Genomic DNA, 22,078 nt, shown 5'->3' with positions numbered 1-22,078 from the left:
TTATGGTTCACACAGTCACAGGCTTTAGCGTAGTCAGTGAAACAGCAGTAGTTGTTTTTCTGGAATTCCCTTGCTTTCTCTATTATCCAGCGAGTGTTGGCAATTTAATCTCTGGTTCCTCCGCCTTTTCTAAACACAGCTTGTACATCCGGAAGTTCTCAATTCAAGTACAGCTGAACCTAGCTTTGAAGGATTTTGAGCATAACGTTACTAGCACGGGAAGTGAGCACAATTGTCCAGTAGTTTGAATATTCTTTAGTACTGTCCTGCTTGGGAATTGGGGTGAAAGCTGACCTTTTCCAGTCCTGCGGCCACTCCTGAATTTTCCAAATTTGCTAACGTACTGAGTATAGACACTATTTCTAAATATATTTTGAACTTAGGAAAGATAAAAGATTGTTGTTTTATGTCTAATTTATATAGTCATATAGCATACTCTTTTAAGCAAGGTAAGTTTTTGTAGGTTAATGGATAACAATTGTATTTTGAATTTCTAAAATGAAAAGTATATTGTTATTTTGGTGATTTATGAATACATTTTTGAGAGAGAAAATACCACATTTTGTCAATACTTTTCAGGGGACAAAATCTATCTTTATAACTCAGTTATTCTCACCACATGTCCCAGTATATTGGGTCTAGAAATACCTGATTCATTGGTGGTATGCCACTTATTATTATTTTCTAATATCTATTAATTTTATTATATATTATATTTATATATTATATTAAATATATAAATATAAATTTATAAATATAATATGAATGGGGTGTTATGGCAATTTTACACTTAGTAATTAATGAAAACTCTGACAATATTCTGAAGTATTAAAATCTAATTTTTTCTTTTTAGGCTTTCTAACCAGATTTGAGTTAATACAGCTAGTGCCTCCAGGTAATGTGCCAATAAATGAATTTCTAAATTAGTTTTGTTGTTGTTTTTGTTGTTGAGTTGCTAAGTCATGTCCGACTTCTTGTGACCCCATGGATTGTAGCACACCAGGCTCCTCTCTCCTCCACTGACTCCCAGAGGTTGCTCAAATTCATACCCATTGAATTGGTGATGCTGTCTAACAATTTTAAAAGGATTTTGGCATGACACAATTGTGACTCGCATTTAAAAGTTGTGCTTTCTGTAACACATGCTCCCCCTCCCCAACTGGTGTATTGAATTTTTCCCACTTTCAGAAGAGTAACTTTATGGCTTTGATAAAGTAGTAAGCATAACTTGAACAGGTTCTTTGACTTTCCACTTTTTCACAATTTTATGTAGTAATCATCAAATAATTTTTTTAGTTCTGACTCAGCTTTTTTCAAGTGTTTGCTTTTGATGGTGTTGTAATTTGTGGAGTGAGTGTTTGTGTGTGTGTGTGTGTGTGTGTGTGTGTGTGTGTGAGTTTAGCCCAAAGCCATCTTCTCTGTTGATTAGAATGGGGTTGACAAACTACAGCTCCCAGGCCAAATCCAGCTGTGGTCTGTTTTTGTATGACCCATGAGCTAATAAGATTGGCTTCCACATTTTAAAGAACTGAGATTTACTCATATACTGTAAAATTCACCATTTTCAAGTATACAATTCAGTTGTTTTTAGTATGTTCACAAGATTGTGTAGCCATCACCACTTATCTAGTTTTAGAATTTTTATTCCCTCCAAAGAAACCCTGTGCTCATTAGCACTCACTCTTCATTCTTTCTTCCTCCCAACCCCTGGCCACCACTAATCTGATTTCTGTCTCTAGTTGATTTGCTCATACTGTACTTTTCATGTAAATGGAATTAGGCAATTTGTGCCCTTTATGTCTGACTTCTTTCAGTTAGCAAAATGTTTTCAAAGTTCATCCTTGTTGTAGCATGTATCAGTACTTCATTCCTCTTTATGACTAATGATCTTTTATATGAATATGCCATATTTTGCTTATCCACTCATCAATTGATGGACATTAGGGTTGTTTCCACTGTTTGGATATTATGAGTAGCACTTCTGTAAACTTTCCTGTACAAGTTGTGTATGCGTTTTTGGTTCTCATATTTGGTTATATACCTAGGAGTGGAATTGATAGATCATATGGTAATTCCCTGTTTAGCTTTTTAAGGAACTGCCAAACAAACTGTCTGTGGTTTTTACATTTTTAAATGGTTGGAAAAGAATTTTTTTAAAGAAAGAGATTTATTGATCAATGGAAATTATATGAAATTCGAATTTCATCATCTGTGATGGTTTTATCCACACTCATTCAGAGAAGTGTTTATGGCTGCTTTTGTATTACAGTGAGAGTTGACTAGTTGTGACTATATGGCTTTCAGAGCTTAAAACGCTTTACTTTCTGGCCCTTTGCAGAAAAAGTTCGTGACTTCTGTGCAGGAATCATGGGACTTGAGTAGGAAAGCATTCTGTAATGCCTTTGTTTTGTGTTATGCAAGAGACCTGAGCTAGTGAGAGCAAGTAGTAACTTCCACCTGGTGACACCAGTTCTCAGAGTTTCTCAATGTGGCTGATTATCTGGTGATTTTAAAGTCTCTGTGTGAGAAAGAGAGAGGATACCTAAAACTCAGAAACATCTCACATACTCTTCTGATCTTTGCTACCATACATTTTACCTTTTCCCTTCCCAACTTCACAGTTTTGACTTGTAAAAAGCATTCCCAAATTATGAAGAAACTTTTATTTATATTTTGGTGATACTTGGTGGTCACGTTTCTTGATACTTTTCTGTGGTTAGAAGACCATATGGATATGGATTTTTTTAAGTAAATAAAGTCATATATTTTGTCTTTTACTAGCTTCCCCAATTATATGTCACTGTTATATTGTAATTTTTTAAAACTAATTTTTAATTATTTATTTATTTTGTTTGTAACTGTGCTGGGTCTTGGAGAAGGAAATGGCAGCTCACTCCAGTGTTCTTGCCTGGAGAATCCCAGGGACGGGGGAGCCTGGTGGGCTGCTGTCTATGGCGTCGCACAGAGTTGGACACAACTGGTGACCTAGCAGCAGCAGCAGTGCTGGGTCTTTGAAGCTGTGTGGCCTTTCTCTAATTGTGGCGAGCAGTGGCTGCTCTTCATTGCTGTGTGTGGGCTTCTCATTGTGCGGACTTCTCTTGCTGCTGAGCTAGGCTCTAGTGTGCCCAGGCTTCAGTAGTTGCCGCACATGGTCTTAGGAGTTGCGGCTCCCGGGCTCTAGAGCACAGGCTCAATAGCTGTGGTGCGTGGGCTTAGTTGCTCCCGTGGCATGTGGAATCTTCCCAGATTAGGGATCAGACCCGTGTCTCCTGCATTGGCAGGCAGATTCTTTACCGTTGAATCTTACCAGGGAAGTCCTTCTATTGTAATTTTTAAAAACATAGGCCCAAAAGCATTATTTTTTATATCATAAAATAATTTCATGAATTTACTTGTATTATTATAGGTCTATAAGAAGTATGTAAATAATATTTTTTACCTTATCACTCTAAATTGTTGTGTATAGGTAACTTATTTGTCATTTTCAATAGCTATGTATTTTCCGTAGCGTTACTATGAACCTTAAATTCATATTGTTGAACATTAGGATTTCTTTGTCTTTATATTTACAACAATTATTTTTTTCTCAATATATTTGTAAAGGATAGAATTACTAGATTGAACCATATCTTATAACCTGGGAGTAAACTGATCCCCGGCAAGTTTCCATTATTTTTACTGCATTTAACATTATGTAGTGTACTTGCTCCCCATACCTTGGCTAATGCTGGATGCTATCATTTGGATTTTTTTGTGTTTAAAAAGTGTGTAATAATTTCTCTAAAATATATTTTACCATATTTTTGGTCCCTTCTTTTTAGATGTGATTTGTGACAAACTTAACATTTTAAATTCTTAAAAGTTTCCACTTTCCTATATTATAATTTGTTTTCTTTCCTTCTGTATAACATGATGGTCAGTGTCCTTTAATTACCTGTGGAGTGATGTCTGGATATTAGCATTGCATTTTGGTGTAAATTCCTGATATTTTCACCAAAGTTTTAAATCCATTATGCTTAATACATATGTTTGCATTACTTTAATATTTCATTGTGTGAAATTTTCTTTTTCTTAAGAAAGCATGGGAGAAGGAGGTGAGCCTGGCAGATACCTCAGCTAAAACAGGTGGCTGTGGAGGCTTTTCTGAAGACTGTGGCCCTGCTCGCTGTGGTGGTTTGGAGCAGATCAAGGGCCCCAATAGAGTGGACCCAAAGTCTGTCGTTCTTTCTTCTTCCTGTTGGTTTATTGGTCAAGGCAGGTCCTAAAAACAGACAAGAACCCTAAGATCTCAGTGGGTCTGGGGATGGACACTCTTATATATATCTGTGGTTTCTTAGGTAGACAGAACAGAGGGAAGAAAGTGACAAGCTAAAATCAGGGCATTGAGTTTTTAATTTGACCCAGTTTTATGTTCAAACATCTATCATCAGTGGCAAGTTATATTTTAGTTTGCTAATGAAATAGAAGCAGGACCAGGTCTTATGTAATTTTTTGTGAGTTAAAAAAGTTACCCAATAGTTAAATATTCTTATGGTAAAAATTTTAACTAACTAAATTATGTAAAATAATAAAGGGCCATATTCATCATTGTCAACCTCTGACAATAATTGCTATTAACAATTTGTTGTGTATCTTTTTTATGCCTTTTATAATACATTTAATATATATAAAATGTATTTAGTATATTCAACGAGTCCTAAAATATATAGATATATACACAAACACACACTCACATATAAGTACGTAAATATTAAATATATCTAATATTTAGTATATGTACATATATATATATAGGTTGAATATGTATTTTCTGAAACTTCAGATATATTTTTGACTGCCATTTGTTTTTCACTTGACTAGAAATCCATCTGTGAGAATGTTGCAAGAATAGTTCAAAACTGTAATGACTGGAGAGTGTTGAAACTGAATGCATGGTTATAGATTATAATTTAGAAATTAATCAGATATAAAAGGTACAAAGTGAAGGCTTTATTACACTTGTCTTCTTTTTCTTTATTATCCTTCCATTTCAGATTGTAATTTTAGTTGGATTAAATTTGAATCGTTCAATAGAATTAATTTTGTTCAGCTTCAAATATATATAGATTGATCCATTAATTTGTGCAACATCTGTTTATTGGAGGTATACTCAGAAAATGCTCTACCCTGTGCCACTTCTTGGTATTATGCTGGTGGCACCAGGCACAGAGTGGTGACATGAGCCCTCTAGATCTGCTGGTTCTTGATACTAGATAATTAAGTAAAAATGATTTGGTTAAAGTCTCAAGTGGACTGTGCTGTGGAGTCACATGGGCCACATTTAGGTTCTCAGGAATCAATTCTTCATTGGCTGAATTGTTACCTTTTAATTTTGTTGTCAGTATTACTGTGTCTGATACTTTGTCATAGCACTAAGACATATTCTGACCATTAAGTTTGTGAGATAAGTACCTCAGATTTGCATAGGACTGTATTGCTAAAGAATGGAGAAATCTAGTAATTCGGCTTAGAAGCAATAAAAACTCCTGGGTCTTCAGTTTACAAAGATGGGAAAAAGCAAATAGACACAGGGGGGCAGCATAATCCTGCTTGACAATGAGCTTGGTACTTTCTTTTATTGACCTAGTAAATAAAAACTTCTTTCAGAGAAGTCATGTATATTCAGTCCAGCTTTTAACATACTCTTTTAATGGGTATCCATTCCCTGAATCAGAGCTTGATTTTATACTTTGGAATAATGTTTACTAGGCATCAGCGAGGAAAGAACCCCTGCCTCAGATGATCTGTTGCTTTGTTTTTTAAGAATCTATTTATTTGTATTTGTTCTTCTTTGGTCTTCGTTGCGTTGCTCGGGCTTCCCGTTGCGGTGGTTTCTCTCGCTGCAGAGCACTGGCTCTGGGCACCTGGGTTTCAGTAGCGGCAGCACACAGGCGGGCTAAGCAGTTGTGGTGCACAGGCTTAGCTGCTCCACGGCATTTGGAATCTTCCTGGACCAGGGACTGAACCTGTGTCTCATGTTTTGGAAGGTGGCTTCTCATCCACTGTGCCACCAGGGAAGTCCAGTGATCTGGTTGTGAATTCTTACTTTGCCATGTGGCATTAGAACAAGTGTCTTCAACTCTCAGAGCCTCAATTACCTATAAAGAGGTAATCAAATGAGACTCCATACTGGGAGACAAGCTGTCAATTCTGATGTGCTCTATAAATGTTAGCTATGTCTAGAGCTAGTATTGTTATTAAAGTCATTATTCCTCTTGAAGTCTCATTTGTTTCATTTTCTGGGGAAATCTTTCTCACTGATGGCATTGATGACTTCCCTATCTGTGCCATTAGATTATTAAGAACACTGAGCTCTTTCGGACATTTCACTTGGCCTATGAGAGTTGCTCAACCTATACATATGTTTATTTATTACTTGTAACCTTGGCTCTTGCTGTAACATCCCCTTGGTGTTCTGACATTTTCACACTGGGTGGCAGTTTGGATCTTTAGAAGATGAGCAAACCAGAGAGAATTGAAAAGCTTTACCACCTTCTGTTTCTCTAACCCTATTTCAGTCTCACTTTTTTTTTTTTTCAGTTTCTTTTTATTTCTGTGATTCCAAAGATAGCAGAATTCACTTTCAATCCTTGGACCTCCCATTTTTATTTTAATTCCTGCTAAATGTAGGAATAATAAGAAGTAGCTATCACTTTGGATGCAGTGATAAGAACTAGCCAAAAACATATGAAAGAAAAAAGGAAAAGCCCATGATAGAGCATCATACCATGCATCCACATGTTCTCGGTAGGAACATATGGCTGAAAACACACGATGTTCATGGAGGCCAGTAGTGCTGGGAACCCTGCTGGGCTGGTGTCACGGAGCATTTGTGATCCTGGGAGGTAGAGCCGGTGACTGTGCTCTGTGTTCACATGTTTGTCATTTGTCCTCACAGTAGACCTAAGGGACAAGTGCTATTATGAATTCTGCATTTCCCTGAAGAGGAAAAGGAAGTTAAGAAATATACAAGATTTGCTCAAAGTCACATAGCTGGTAATTGGTGAAACAACGGTTTGAACTAGCTCTGTATGAACCTAGAGTAGTTTTTTACCACTGTGGTCTGGGCTTCAGTAAAAAGTTGTGTTTTGTTGCTAATAATGGGTGAAGAAATTGTTATTTCACTTCCCGTTTTCAGGTGGCACTTTTGAGCCCTGATATGAGGAAGTCTGTTTCTGGCTAACAAAGGTAGGAGGTCATACCCATCACAGAAAGTGTTTTAAAAGGAGCATTGACAAAACAAGGCCTGGATGAAACTAGTGAATGAAGTAGAAGATTGATTTTAGAATTCCACCCACTTTCCCACCTCTCTCCCTATCTTTCTCTGAATCATCATTTTATTTATTTTGGCCGAGTTGCATGGCGTGTAGAATGTGGGATCTTATCTTAGTTCTCTGACCAGGGATTGAACCCATGCCCCCCTGCAGTGGAAATGCTGAGTCCTAACCCCTGGACTGCCACAGAATTTCCTTTATCATCATTTTAAATTGTATGCTTATTTGAATAATTGCTTAATAATTACAGACTGTAAGCGTCAGGAGGATAGGTCTTGTATCCATCTTGTTCAGTAGCATCCATCTAGTGTCTAGAACTCCTGGCACATAGTATGTTCTTAATGCATATTTCTTGAATGTATGAATGAAAAGAAATTATTAAAAAATGAATGATAAGATTGGCAAAGATTTTAGAGAACAGTCTGTGCCCTCCTCTTTTTTTTTTTTTTTTTTTACAGTTGTGGAAACTCATTCTTACAGAGGGTAACTAGTACCTACTGAGTGGTTAATGTATTAATCATTATGTTCATTCATTCAAGAAGCAGTTATAAAATAGTACTCACTATGCTCAGGCACTGTTTCACAGGTTTGGGACAGGGTTGCTGCACTTTACCACTCCTTTCTTTCTTTTTGTAAATTTTATTTTTAATTGGAGGATAATTGCTTTACAGTGTTGTGTTGGTTTCTGATGTACAACAACATGAATCAGCTAAGAATATATATATATATCCCCGCCCTCTTGAACCTCCCTCCCACCCTACCCCCCATCCCACTCATCTAGGTTTCCACTCATTTCTGGACATTTTGATTAAATTTTAATAGATCTGTCTTGAATGATATCTCAAGGGACCTATGAAAGATGCTGACAGTATGATTCCTTTTCAGGCAAGATTGTCTTGGCTGAGCCCTGTACTAGTAACTGATCTAAGCGCACACCTTTCTAGGGACAATCTTGGCAAGAATTTAATGATGAATGGAACAGTTACTGCTTTCATGGAGCATTCATGGTAGCAGATAATGAATACCTGAACAAAAATAGCAGTTAGTGATAACTATTAAGTTGAAAGTAATATAGGGGGATATGGTAGGCAGTGACAGGCTCCTGTAGGTTGGGTTGCTCCCTTTCTAATGAGGTGACATTTAAACCAAGATCTGTCATTCATTGATAAACCTAGACAGTGTGTTGAAAAGTAGAGACATTACTCTGCCAACAGAAGTCCATATAGTCAAGGCTATGGTCTTCCCAGTGGTCAAATATGATTATGATTTATGATATGAGGAAGTCTGTTTCTGGCTAACAAAGGTAGGAGGTCATACCCATCACAGAAAGCGTTTTAAAAGGAGCATTGACAAAACAAGGCCTGGATGAAACTAGTGAATGAAGTAGAAGATTGATTTGAGCCCTCATATCAGGGCTCAAAAGTGCCACCTGAAAACGGGAAGTGAAATAAATATGATATGATTTATGGACCATAAAGAAGGCAGAGTGCCGAAGAATTGATGCCTTCAAACTGTGGTGCTGTAAAAGACTCCTCAGAGTCCTTTGGACAAGAGGGAGGTTAATCTTAAGTCAACCTTGAGTCAATCTTAAGGGAAATCAACCCTGAATACTCAATGGAAGGACTGATGATGACACTGAAACTCTAGTATTTTGGTCATCTAATGCGAACAGTTTCTTGTGATCCACACAGTCAAAAGGTTTTGGCATAGTCAATAAAGCAGAAGTAGAAGTTTTTCTGGAACTCTCTTGCTTTTTTAATGATACAACAGATGTTGGCAATTTGATCTCTAGTTCCTCTGACTTTTATAAGTCGAGCTTGAACATCCAGAAGTTCACAGTTCACGTACTGTTGAAGCCTGGCTTGGAGAATTTTGAGCATTACTTTGCTAGCGTGTGAGATGAGTGCAATTGTGTGGTAGTTTGAGCATTCTTTGGCATTGCCTTTCTTTCGTATTGGAATGAAAACTGACCTTTTCCAGTCCTGTGGCCACTGCTGAGCTTTCCAAATTTGCTGGCATATTGAGTGCAGCACTTTCACAGCATCATCCTTTAGGATTTGAAATAGCTTAATTGGAATTCCATCACCTCCATTAGTTTTGTTCAGAGTGATGCTACTGAAGGCCCACTTGACTTCCCGTTCCAGGATGTCTGGCTCTAGGTGAATGATCACATCATTGTGATTATCTGAGTCGTGAAGATCTCTTTTGTATAGTTCTTCTGTGTATTCTTGCCACATCTTAATATGTTCTGCTTCTGTTAGGTCCATACCATTTCTGTCCTTTATTGAGCCCATTTTTTGCATGAAATGTTCCCAGTATCTCTAATTTTCTTGAAGAGATCTCTAGTCTTTCCCATTCTATTGTTTTCCTCTATTTTTTTTGCATTGATCACTGAGGAAGGCTATCTTATCTCTCCTTGCTATTATTTGGGCATTCAGATGGGTATATTTTTCCTTTTCTCCTTTGCCTTTAGCTTCTCTTCTTTTCATAGCTATTTGTAAGTTCTCCTCAGACAACCAATTTGCCTTTTTGCATTTCTATCCCTTTGGGATGGTCTTGATCACTGCCTCTTGTACAATGGCTCGAACCTCCGCCCGTAGTTCTTCAGGCACTCTGTCAAATCTAATCCCTTGAATCAATTTGTCACTTCCACTGTATAATCCTAAGGGATTTGATTTAGGTCATACCTGAATGGTCAAGTGGTTTTCCCTACTCAATTTAAGTCTGAATTTGGCAATAAGGAGTTCATGATCTGAGCCAGTCAGCTTCTGGTCTTGTTTTTGCTGACTGTATAGAGCTTCTTCATCTTTGGCTGCAAAGAATATAATCAGTCTGATTTCGGTACTAACCAGCTGGTGATGTCCATGTGTAGAGTTGTCTCTTGTGTTGTTGGAAGAGGGTGTTTGCTATGACGAGTGTGTTCTCTTGGCAAAACTCTATTAGCCTTTGTCCTGCTTCATTCTGTACTCCTAGGCCAAATTTGCCCATTACTCCAGGTATTTCTTGACTTCCTACTTTTACATTCCCATCCCCTATAATGAAAAGGACATCTTTTTTGGGTGTTACTTCTAAAAGGTCTTGTAGGTCTTCATAGAACCATTTAATTTCAGCTTCTGGTTGGGACATAAACTTGGATTATTGTGATATTGATTGGTTTGCCTTGGAAATGAACAGAGATCATTCTGTTGTTTTTGAGATTGCATCCAAGTACTGCATTTCGGGCTCTTTTGTTGACTATGATGGGTACTCCAGTTATTCTAAGGGATTCTTGTCCACAGTAGTAGATATAATGGTCATCTGAGTTAAATTCACCCATTCTAGTCCATTTTAGTTTGCTGATTCCTAAAATGTTAATGTTCACTCTTGCCATCTCCTATTTGACCATTTCCAATTTGCCTTGGTTCGTGGACCTAACATTCCAGGTTCCTATGCAATATTTCTCTTTACAACATCAGGCTTTACTTCCATCACCAGTCACATCCACAACTGGGTGTTGTTTTTGCTTTGGCTCTGTCGCTTCATTCTTTCTGGAGTTATTTCTCAACTGATCTCCAGTAATATGGGGCATCTACTGACCTGGGGAGTTCATCTTTCATTGTCCTATCTTTTTGCCTTTTCATACTGTTCATGGGGTTCTCAAGGCAAGAATAGTGAAGTGGTTTGCCATTCCTTTCTCCAGTGGAGCATGTGTTGTCAGAAGTATCCACCATGACCTGTCCATCTTGGGTGGCCCTACATGGCATGGCTCATAGTTTCATTGAGTTAGACAAGGCTGTGGTCCATGTGATCAGATTGGTTAGTTTTCTGTGATTGTGGTTTTCAGCCCTCTGATGGGGAAGGATAAGAGGCTTATGGAAGCTTCCTGATGGGAGAGACTGACTGAGGGGGAAACTGGGTCATGTTCTGATGAGTGGGTCCATGCTCAGTAAATCTTTAATCCAATTTTCCATTTAAGGGCAGGGCTATGTTCCCTCCCTGTTTGACCTGAGACAAAACTATGGTGGAGGAAAAATAGAGGAAAACAATAGAATGGGAAAGACTAGAGATCTCTTCAAGAAAATTAGAGATACTGGGAACATTTCATGCAAAAAATGGGCTCAATAAAGGACAGAAATGGTATGGACCTAACAGAAGCAGAACATATTAAGAAGAGGTGGCAAGACTACACAGAAGAACTATACCAAAAAGATCTTCACGACTCAGATGATCGCGATCGTATGATCACTCACCTAGAGCCAGACATCCTGGAACGGGAAGTCAAGTGGGCCTTCAGTAGCATCACTCTGAACAAAACTAATGGAGGTGATGGAATTCCAATTAAGCTATTTCAAATCCTAAAGGATGATGCTGTGAAAGTGCTGCACTCAATATGCCAGCAAATTTGGAAAGCTCAGCAGTGGCCACAGGACTGGAAAAGGTCAGTTTTCATTCCAATACGAAAGAAAGGCAATGTCAAAGAATGCTCAAACTACCACACAATTGCACTCATCTCACACGCTAGCAAAGTAATGCTCAAAATTCTCCAAGCCAGGCTTCAACAGTACGTGAACTGTGAACTTCTGGATGTTCAAGCTGGACTTATAAAAATCAGAGGAACTAGAGATCAAATTGCTAAAGTCTGTTGTATCATTGAAAAAGCAAGAGAGTTCCAGAAAAACTTCTACTTCTGCTTTATTGACTATGCCAAAACCTTTTGACTATGTGGATCACCACAAACTGTGGAAAATTCTTAAAGAAATGAAAATACCAGACCACCTGACCTGCCTCTTGAGAAATCTGTATGCAGGTTAGGAAGCAACAGTTAGAACTGGACATGGAACAACAGACTGGTTCGAAATCAGGAAAGGAGTATATCAAGGCTGTATGTTGTCACTCTGCTTATTTAACTTTTATGGAGAGTACATCTTGAGAAATGCTGGGCTGGAGGAGGCACAAGCTAGAATGAAGATTGCTGGGAGAAATATCAATAACCTCAGATATGCAGATGACACCACCCTTATGTCAGAAAGCGAAGAACTAAAGAGGCTCTTTTTTTTTTTCATTTATTTTTATTAGTTGGAGGCTAATTACTTTACAATATTGTAGTGGTTTTTGTCATACATTGACATGAGTCAGCCATGGATTTACATATATTCCCCATCCCGATCCCCCCCTCCCACCTCCCTCTCCACCCGATCCTTCTGGGTTTTCCCAATGCACCGGGCCCGAGCACTTGTCTCATGCACCCAACCTGGGCTGGTGATCTGTTTCACCATAGATAATATACATGTTTCGATGCTGTTCTCTCGAAACATCCCACTCTCGCCTTCTACAGAGTCCAAAAGTCTGTTCTGTACATCTGTGCCTCTTTTTCTGTTTTGCATATAGGGTTATCATTACCATCTTTCTAAATTCCATATATATGTGTTAGTATACTGTAATGGTCTTTATCTTTCTGGCTTACTTTACTCTGTATAATGGACTCCAGTTTCATCCATCTCATTAGAACTGATTCAAATGAATTCTTTTTAATGTCTGAGTAGTATTCCATGGTGTATATGTACCACAGCTTCCTTATCCATTTGTCTGTGGATAGGCATCTAGGTTGCTTCCATGTCCTGACTATTATAAACAGTGCTGCGATGAACATTGGGGTGCACGTGTCTCTTTCAGATCTGGTTTCCTCGGTGTGTATGCCCAGAAGTGGGATTGCTGGGTCATATGGCAGTTCTATTTCCAGTTTTTTAAGAAATCTCCACGCTGTTCTCCATAGTGGCTGTACTAGTTTGCATTCCCACTGACAGTGTAAGAGGGTTCCCTTTTCTCCACACCCTCTCCAGCATTTATTGCTTGTAAACTTGGATTGCAGCCATCCTGACTGGTGTGTAATGGTACCTCATTGAGGTTTTGATTTGCATTTCTCTGATAATGAGTGATGTTGAGCATCTTTTCATGTGTTTTTTAGCCATCTGTATGTCTTCTTTGGAGAAATGTCTGTTGAGTTCTTTGGCCCATTTTTTGATTGGGTCATTTATTTTTCAGGAATTGAGCTGCAGGAGTTGCTTGTATATTTTTGAGATTAATCCTTTGTCTGTTTCTTCGTTTGCTATTATTTTCTCCCAGTCTGAGGGCTGTCTTTTCACCTTGCTTATAGTTTCCTTTGTTGTGCAAAAGCTTTTAAGTTTCATTAGGTCCCATTTGTTTATTTTTGCTTTTATTTCCAATATTCTGGGAGGTGGGTCATAGAGGATCCTGCTGTGATTTATGTCGGAGAGTGTTTTGCCTATGTTCTCCTCTAGGAGTTTTATAGTTTCTGGTCTTACATTTAGATCTTTAATCCATTTTGAGTTTATTTTTGTATATGGTGTTAGATAGTGTTCTAGTTTCATTCTTTTACAGGTGGTTGACCAGTTTTCCCAGCACCACTTGTTAAAGAGGTTGTCTTTTTTCCATTGTATATCCTTGCCTCCTTTGTCAAAGATAAGGTGTCCATAAGTTCGTGGATTTATCTCTGGGCTTTCTATTCTGTTCCACTGATCTATATTTCTGTCTTTGTGCCAGTACCATACTGTCTTGATGACTGTCCAAAGAGCCTCTTGATGAAAGTGAAAGAGGAGAGTGAAAAAGTTGGCCTAAAGCTCAGCTTTCAGAAAACTGAGATCATAGCATCTTGTCCCATCACTTGATGCCAAATAGATGGGGAAACAGTGGAAACAGTGGCAGACTTTATTTTGGGGGTGCTCCAAAATCACTGCAAATGGTGCCTGCAGCCATGAAATTAAAAGAGGCTTGCTGCTTGTAAGAAAAGTTATGACCAACCTAGACAGCATGTTAAAAAGCAAGACATTACTTTGCTAACAAAGGTCCATATAGTCAAAGGTACGGTTTTTTCAGTAGTCATGTATGGGTGTGAGAGTTGGACTATAAAGAAAGCTGAGCACTAAAGAACTGATGCTTTTGAACTGTGGTGTTGGAGGGGACTCTTGAGCGTCCGTTGGATTGCAAGGAAATCCACCCAGTCCATCCTGAAGGAAATCAGCCCCGAATATTCATTGGTAGGACTGATGTTGAAGCTGAAATTCTAATACTTTGGCCACCTGATTCAAAGAACCACCTCATTGGAAAAGAACCCTGATGCTGGGAAAGATTGAAGGCGAGAGGAGAATGGGACAGCAGAGGATGAGATGGTTGGATGGCATCACCGACTCAATGGACATGAGTTTGAATAAACTCCAGGAGTTGGTGATGGACAGGGAGGCCTGGCGTGCTGCAGTCCATGGGGTCACAGAGTCAAACATGACTGAGCGACTGAACTAACTAATGCAAACAGCTGCCTCATTGGAAAAGTCCCTGATTCTGGGAAAGATTGAGAGTAGAAAGAGAAGAGGGCATCAGAGGATGAGATGGCTGGATGCCATTGCTGATGCAATGAACATGAACTTGGGCAAACTTCGGGAGATGGTGAGGGGCAGGGAGGCCTGGCGTGCTGCAGTCCTTGGGGTTGCAAAGAGTTTGGTCCAGCTGGGTGACTGAACAACAATTGTCTTTCGTAAGGAGGGAGCAGGCCATGCATCTAGGGAAAGCAACAGGACAAACATCGAAGGTAGATGTATGTGTTTGAGGGACATTGGTGTGTTTGAGGGACAGCAAGAAGGACTGAAGGGATGCTATGGAATCATTAAAGAGAGTGGTAATAAATGAAGTAGGAGAGGTTATTAGAGTCTTACTATACAGGGTCTTAAAGGCTAGGATGAGATACTTGTATTTTATTTTAATATGATAGCAAGCCTACTGGAAGATTTTAAGTAGGTCAGAGTCAAAATCTGAAACAATGTCATGGTATGTGGAGAATAGATTTGAGTATGGGAAGAATGAAAGCAGGGAGACTAGCTAGGAGGTCATGGTGGCAGTCCAGGAGAGAGGAGGTGGGGGGTTTAGACCGTGGTGGTAGCTGTAACAATAGGAGGGAATAGAATTTAGATTAATATTGAAGATGTAGTCAATAGGACTTGTTAATGGATGACTATAAGGAGTGAAAGAGTGGAACAAAGAATAGAGCCTGGAGTATTGGCTTGATTAACTAGTCCTGGTTCCTCTAATAGGAAGGTAGGGGAGAGCTTATTTGTGGAAAAAATCAAGTTCTTTTTTGGACCTGTTTTGTTGGAGATGAGCTTCCCAGGGTGGGACTAGTGGTAAAGAACCTGCCAATGCAGAAGACATAAGAAATGTAAGTTCGATCCCTGAATCAGGAATATCCCCTGGAAGAGACAATGGCAACCCACTCCAGTATTCTTCCCTGGAGAATCCCATGGACAAAGAAGGCTGGTGGGCTATATAGTCTGTAGTATGTTAGAGATGCTGTAAGACACTAACTTGAAAGATAAATAATATCTCAACAGGGTGGGAAGGAAGAGAGAATGTTTTATACGAAATAGCATAAGCGAGGAAGTACATAGCAGAGGAGGGAAAGACATATCAGTTCATTGTGGCTGGAGCATGTTTTTGAAGGGAGAAGTAGAAAAATATGATGAAAAATGTAGAATACATTCTTTTTGCGCTTTGATCCTTGTTAGAATCTAACATTCATATTAAATGGAATAAGTAGGAAGACATTAAGACATCAGATTATTTGATGTAAGGTTGATTATTTTGTACATTTGAGATAACAAAATGTACCCTCATTAGAGTTCATCTCACAAATAAAGTAAGAGTCACCAAACAGTAAAGTTTCCTCACAGACTACAATTACTTTTTTGATGGTGCTCTTGGTCCAAACCACTGTGTAGCACCTTCTTTGTAGGCGAGGGGGTCTAAGATGGTAACTTTTCTGTCCTTCAGCTCAGTAATTCTTAATCATATTGCACCTGAAATGATCTTTTGGTGATGAGTATTTTGTATTATCCTTTTGATCATATTGAAATAATATTCACAGGTAATATATGCTATGCTAAGTCTCTTCAGTTGTGTCTGACTGCAATCCCATAGACTGTAGCCCAGCAGGCTCCTCTGTCCTTGGGATTTTCTAGGCAAGAATACTGAAGTATATTGCTTCCTCCAGGGGATCTTCCCCACCCAGGGGTCAAATCTGCGTCTCTTATGTCTCCTGCATTGGCAGGCAGGTTCTTCACCACCTGGGAAGCCCCACAGATAATATAACCAACTTTATATAGCTCACTGCAAACAATTTGTGTAATATTCAGCCATAATATAAAGGAGAAGCACAAAGGAAAGTGATTTAAAATGAAATGAGATGTATACTAACATGTAAATGTTGAGCAAGCTATAGTATTTGGTATATAGTATTTGTAGTATTCAAATTTGTAGTTTTCACAAGTGCCAAAAGGATCTTGGTAAAGATCTAGACAAAGCAAAATACAGTTGTTCCTTAGTTTTCATGGCACCTGCATTCCTGAAAATTCAGTGTATTTTTAAATTGTGCAAAAAAGAAAAAAAATGCTTTGTGTTTGTATGTAACAGTTAGGTTCCAGGCTCAGATAATTGTAAAAAGGTTTCTTGCCTGAAAGAATGTCTGTAGGATGTTAGAAAGTCATGCAGGAGTGTCTTGGGCATTGCAAGACACCCTGACCTCTGGTTCCTGCCCTTGAAATTTCCCCACAGATTTACAGAATGTTCCTGGGGTTGGTATCGGTACTGCTGAGAGCCACAGCTGTGGCTCTTCTCTAGGCCACTGGGACACTGACATTCCTGCACCACAAAATCTACTGAACCCTAGTCTACACTGTAACCTTTGAGTGAACAGAGCATTGTCTCCCTTGTTCCTGTTCTATCCCTAGGACCTGGCCCATGGTATGTCCTTAGAAAACATTTGTCAAAGTGAAGAATGGATGGATGGATGGATGGAAAGAGATGTTCTTTTTTATTTTATTTTGGAGAGTAACCCTTTAGATCAATGCTTGGGAAAGCTTTTGAAAATCACACATGAGATAAAAAGTAGTAGAAGACATTGCCTCTTGAATACCAGGTGCTGTGATCAAAATATCTGTTTTTATCTGAGTATCATCTCTGCCATCAATGGTTCAAGCTTTTATTTAGCTTAAATGATGTAGATACATCATCTTCAGAATATATATCTACTCATGCATTTTCTACTTTATTTGCAGTGTGGCAAGAGTTGGCCTACTATGAAGAAAACACACGGGACTTTCTCTTCCCTGAGCCACGGCTGACACCTTCGCACCCTGGGATGTGTAGGGAGGTGCTCATGAAGACAGTTGAAGGCTTTCCAGTAAGTGACCGGTGCCTAGCTGAGCTTCTGTTGTGAAAGCGATTCTTGGAACTTGAATGTTTTATTGCTAATAGGGCCTGTTTGTGGGCAGATCACTTCATCTTGGTTAGTGCCCCTTTATTCTCTTTAGCAGCCCTGATGAGATGCCCAGTCCAAGTACTAAATGATGCTGATTCCCACTATTGATCTGAGACGTGGGAGTCTTGTCTAATCAGGCTAAGTCACTGCCGTATTCACATTATCACATAGTTATAAAAGGCTTACTTCTTTCACTGCCTCTTTTTTTTTAATTGAAACATTTTTTAAGTATAGTTGCTTTATAATGTGTTAGTTTTTGGTGTACAGCAAAGTGATTCAGTTATATATATGATATATATTGTTATTCAGTCATATATATTATATGTAATAATATACACTATTACATATTCTTTTTCACATTCTTTTCCATTATGGTTTATTACAGAATTTTGAATATAGTTCCCTGTGCTATACTAGGACCTTGTTGTTTATTTTATATATAGTAGTTTGTATCTGCTAATCCAAACTCTTAATTTACCCACCCCTTCACCTCTCTTTCCCTATGGTAACCATAAGTTTGGTAACTATATATCTGTTTTATCATCTCCTCTTAATGCAGACTAACTGAAAGATATAGCATCAGTTTATTTAATAACAGCTATTGTTTTTGTAACAACAACAGTAAAATAGAGTAGTGCTGCCTGTGTGTGTGCTCATTTGCTCAGCTGTGTCCAGCTCTCTGTGATGCTGTGGTCTGGAGGGCTCCTCTGTACATGAGATTATTCAGGCAGTAATACTAGAGTGAGTTGCCACTTCCTTCTCTGGGGGATCTTCTCAACTCAGGGATCAAACCCACATCTGCTTTGGCAGGTGAATTTGCTTTGGTTTCTTTCATGTGATATCTTATTTTCTTCATAACAGTTCTTAAGTCAGCCAAGGCAGATATTATGTTCTCCACTTAATGGAGGGGAAACTGACAAGAAGTTCACAGGCTGATATTTTTAAAATTTATTTATTTTTAATTGAAGGATAATTGCTTTATAGTATTGTATTGGTTTCTGCCATACATGAATATGAATTAGCCATAGGTATACATTTGTCCCCTCCCTCTTGAACCTCTGTCCCACCTCCCACTCCATTCCGCCCTTCTAGACTGTCACGGAACACTCGGTTGAGCTCCTATGTCATACAGCAAATTCCCACTGGCTATCTGTTTTATATATGGTAAAGTATATGTTTCAGTGCTACTCTCTCAGTTCGTCCCACCCTTTCTTTCCCCTCCTGTGTCCACAAATCTCTTCTCTATGTCTCTATTTCTGCCCTGCAAATAGGTTCATCAGTACCATTTTTCTAGATTCTGTATATATGCGTTGATATATAGGATATTTGTTTTTCTCTTTCTGATTTACTTCATTCTGTATAACAGGCTCTAGGTTCATCCACCTCAAGAGCTAACTCAAATTCATTTCTTTCTATGGCCGAGTAACCTTCCATTGTATAAATGTACCACAGCTGCTTTATCTGTTTATCTGTTGATGAACATCTAGGTTGCTTCCATGCCCTGGCTATTGTAAACAATGCTGCAATGAACATTGGGGTACATGTGACAGACTGATATTATTGAGGGATCTTAAAAGATATGGCAGTAACTAGTACAACAGTTACTGTTTTGGGGGCATTATCTGAACCCAAGTTCAAAATATTAATTTTGTTATTATCTGGGATGATTTTTAACATTGCAGAAACTCTGAAAGTTTTCTGTACTTTTATGTCACTCGAATAACCCCTCTTTTAAGGGCTACATCTTTGTAAATTATAAAAAGCATATTTAATATTCACCTTTTCTGTTCCTACTCCATGAGTGGCAATTATTTAATTTAGTGAGGTGTTATTGTCTGCATTTAAGAGTTCTGTGCAGAATAGATGGCATGCAGAACCCCTGTTTCTATAATGTTTATGATGACAGGACTTCTAGTTCTGATACTTCAAACACCAAGCATCCATCAAAAGTTCTCCCTGGGAACTAAGATCCTGCAAGCTGTGCCACATAGTCAAAAAAAAAAAGGTTCTAATCAGAATTCCTGATGGCCATAACTTTAAGCCCTCCATAATCTTTGAAGATCTGGTGAATATCACCGACATCATTTTTTTTTTCCCTCAGAGATGTTCTTTGTGTATCACTTATATCCATGGTACTTGTGAGATGCTTGCCTTTATTATTTTGAATTATTGAGATTTTGTTCTTCAAAAGCAGAAAGGGGATTAAAAACTGGTGAGAATTAGGTGGGAGATACTCTTTACATTCAGAGAAGGCAATGGCACTCCACTCCAGGACTCTTGCCTGGAAAATCCTATGGACGGAGGAGCCTGGTGGGCTACAGTCAATGGGATCGCTAAGAGTTGGGCACGACTGAGCGACTTCACTTTCACTTTGCACTTTCATGCACTGGAGAAGGAAATGGCAACCCACTCCAGTGTTCTTGCCTGGAGAATCCCAGGGACGGGGGAGCCTGGTGGGCTGCCGTCTATGGGGTCGCACAGAGTTGGACACGACTGAAGCAACTTAGCAGCAGCAGCAGCAGCAGCTCTTTACATTAACTTTGATTTGCCCAAGTTTTCTCTTAAATAAATTCCATTTGCAAACATTGTGCTGGTATCCGGCTAAGTATCAAGACAAGAAGAAGGACACTTTCTCGTATTTTCCCAGATGTTATCTCTCTTTAACTTTATAGGCATAATTAGGAAGAAGAACCTGTAGGAAGTTTTATTTGTAGTTATTCATAAATGCAGGTAATCATAAGAGAAAGAGCTTTAACACTGTAGAGGAAGATCTTCATGCATTAGAGGTAAAGTATCAGTTCTTTCAATGAAGTTAATCAAAGTATATTTTAAACAATTTGTGAAGAGATAGAAAGCTCAATTTCTCTCAGATGTTCTATAAGAAAAAATAAATTGCTGAAGTTTTATTAATGGCTGATATTCATTGCATTCTCACTAGATGCCAGGCCCTGTGTTGAGTTCCTTACATGTATTGTCTTATTCAATCCTTTTTAACCCCTCAAGGTGGCTACTATTAGTTTCCTCATTTTAGGCATGGGGAAGCTGGTATGGAGAATTTATAAAGGGTACTCAGAGTCACAGAACTGGTGAGCAATGGAACTAGGATTCTCACACTGGTCTGTTGTGCTTTGAAGTTTGCACTCAATCTCTGCATTATGCTAATTCTCTCACGTTTATTTCAGCCCAGGGTCCAATTTCTTTTCCTTAATGTTATAGGACATGAGAATAAATGACATGTGAAAGTCAGACAAATTATTCACTTTATATGTTTTCTGTTATTAGTTCATTAAGAATTAGATTTATTTTCTCCAGTACAATGTGACTTTTTCTTTGTACTTTAATATTTTTTTTCATTTCACTTGTTACCCTGACAGCCCGTTTTCCCTCCTTTTCCTGCTGAGGTCAAGAATATTGAGGGGAGATTACAACTTTGTTTTTGGGTTGTTGTTATTGGGTAAAGACTAAATTTGTAAATTAGGGCAGAAAGAATATTATTTTTAATTAATAATTTTTATTTACTAATTTAAATTTTTCCTGAGTATTTAGGTACTCTGAGTACCCTTTATAAATTTTCCTTAGTGATTCTTAAAAATCCTACTGTTAAACCCAATTATTGACCTAATCATCGTTACCACCATCCCATTGCTAAGGGGATTGCACAGGATACAGCCTGTAAATTTCAGCTCTAAACCGTTATGCTAAAATGAGTACTTCTATGAAAAAGAAAATATATTCCTCCTTATTGTCTGTAAGTCACCGCCAGGAGTTGAAGTTAAATAGGTGAACAAGATTGCATTACAGACTGTGGATTCCTTACTGGTAGGGGGCCCTCCTCCTCCTCTCTGGTCTAAGTGGAGCTTCATGTAGAGTGGTTAAGTATAGACTCAGGTTATCTGGGTTCAAGCCCAGTTTTGTCACTCAATGGCTATGTGATTTTGGGTAAATTACTTAATCTCCGTGTACCTTAGTTTCCTCCTCTGTAAAATGGGACTGATAATAGTTCTTCCCTTAAAGGGTTATTTTGAGGGTTGAATGAGGTAATATATGTATGTGTGTGTGTTAGTCACTCAGTGGTGTCCGACTTTGCAACCCCATGGACTGTAGCTCTCTAGGCCCCTCTGTCCATAGGATTCTCAGGCAAGAATACTGGAGTGGGTTGCAAATTCCTTCTTTAGGGCATCTTTCCCACCCAGAGATTGAACCCGGTCTCCTGCATCTTTGGCATTGCAGATGGATTCTTCACCACTGAGCAACCAGGGAAGCCCAAAGCAACTATACCCCAATACAAGTGTTTTAAAAATGGTATTGTTAACTATGTTGCATTGTTGTACATTCCATTTCTAGAACATATTCATTTTGCCTAACTGAAATTTTATATCCTTTGACTTAACCTTTCCCCTTTTCCCTCATGCTCTAGCTCTTGGCAACCAGCATTCTATTAGCTGTTTCTTTGAGTTTGACT

The 22,078-nt window shown here is 38.6% G+C and overlaps 1 protein-coding gene across 15 annotated transcripts in view; it reads left to right on the top strand.

Annotated features, from left to right (window-relative positions):
* Positions 1-22,078, top strand: part of SPATA6L (spermatogenesis associated 6 like) — a 76,579-nt gene that overhangs the window by 29,199 nt on the left and 25,302 nt on the right. For all 15 annotated transcript variants that reach the window (XR_011492800.1, XR_002310183.2, XM_070480436.1 and 12 more), the window contains 2 exons: positions 854-895; positions 17,414-17,538. Coding sequence is in view for 13 of the 15 variants with exons in the window: in XM_020875107.2 (XP_020730766.1) it covers positions 854-895; positions 17,414-17,538 (167 nt within the window). In the remaining 2 variants the exon portion in view is untranslated. The remainder of the gene's footprint in view (positions 1-853; positions 896-17,413; positions 17,539-22,078) is intronic.

This window comes from Odocoileus virginianus, chromosome 18 (genome assembly GCF_023699985.2).
Source record: "Odocoileus virginianus isolate 20LAN1187 ecotype Illinois chromosome 18, Ovbor_1.2, whole genome shotgun sequence".
Classification (NCBI taxonomy): Eukaryota; Metazoa; Chordata; class Mammalia; order Artiodactyla; family Cervidae; genus Odocoileus; species Odocoileus virginianus.
This window is presented reverse-complemented; position numbering and strand designations above follow the sequence as displayed.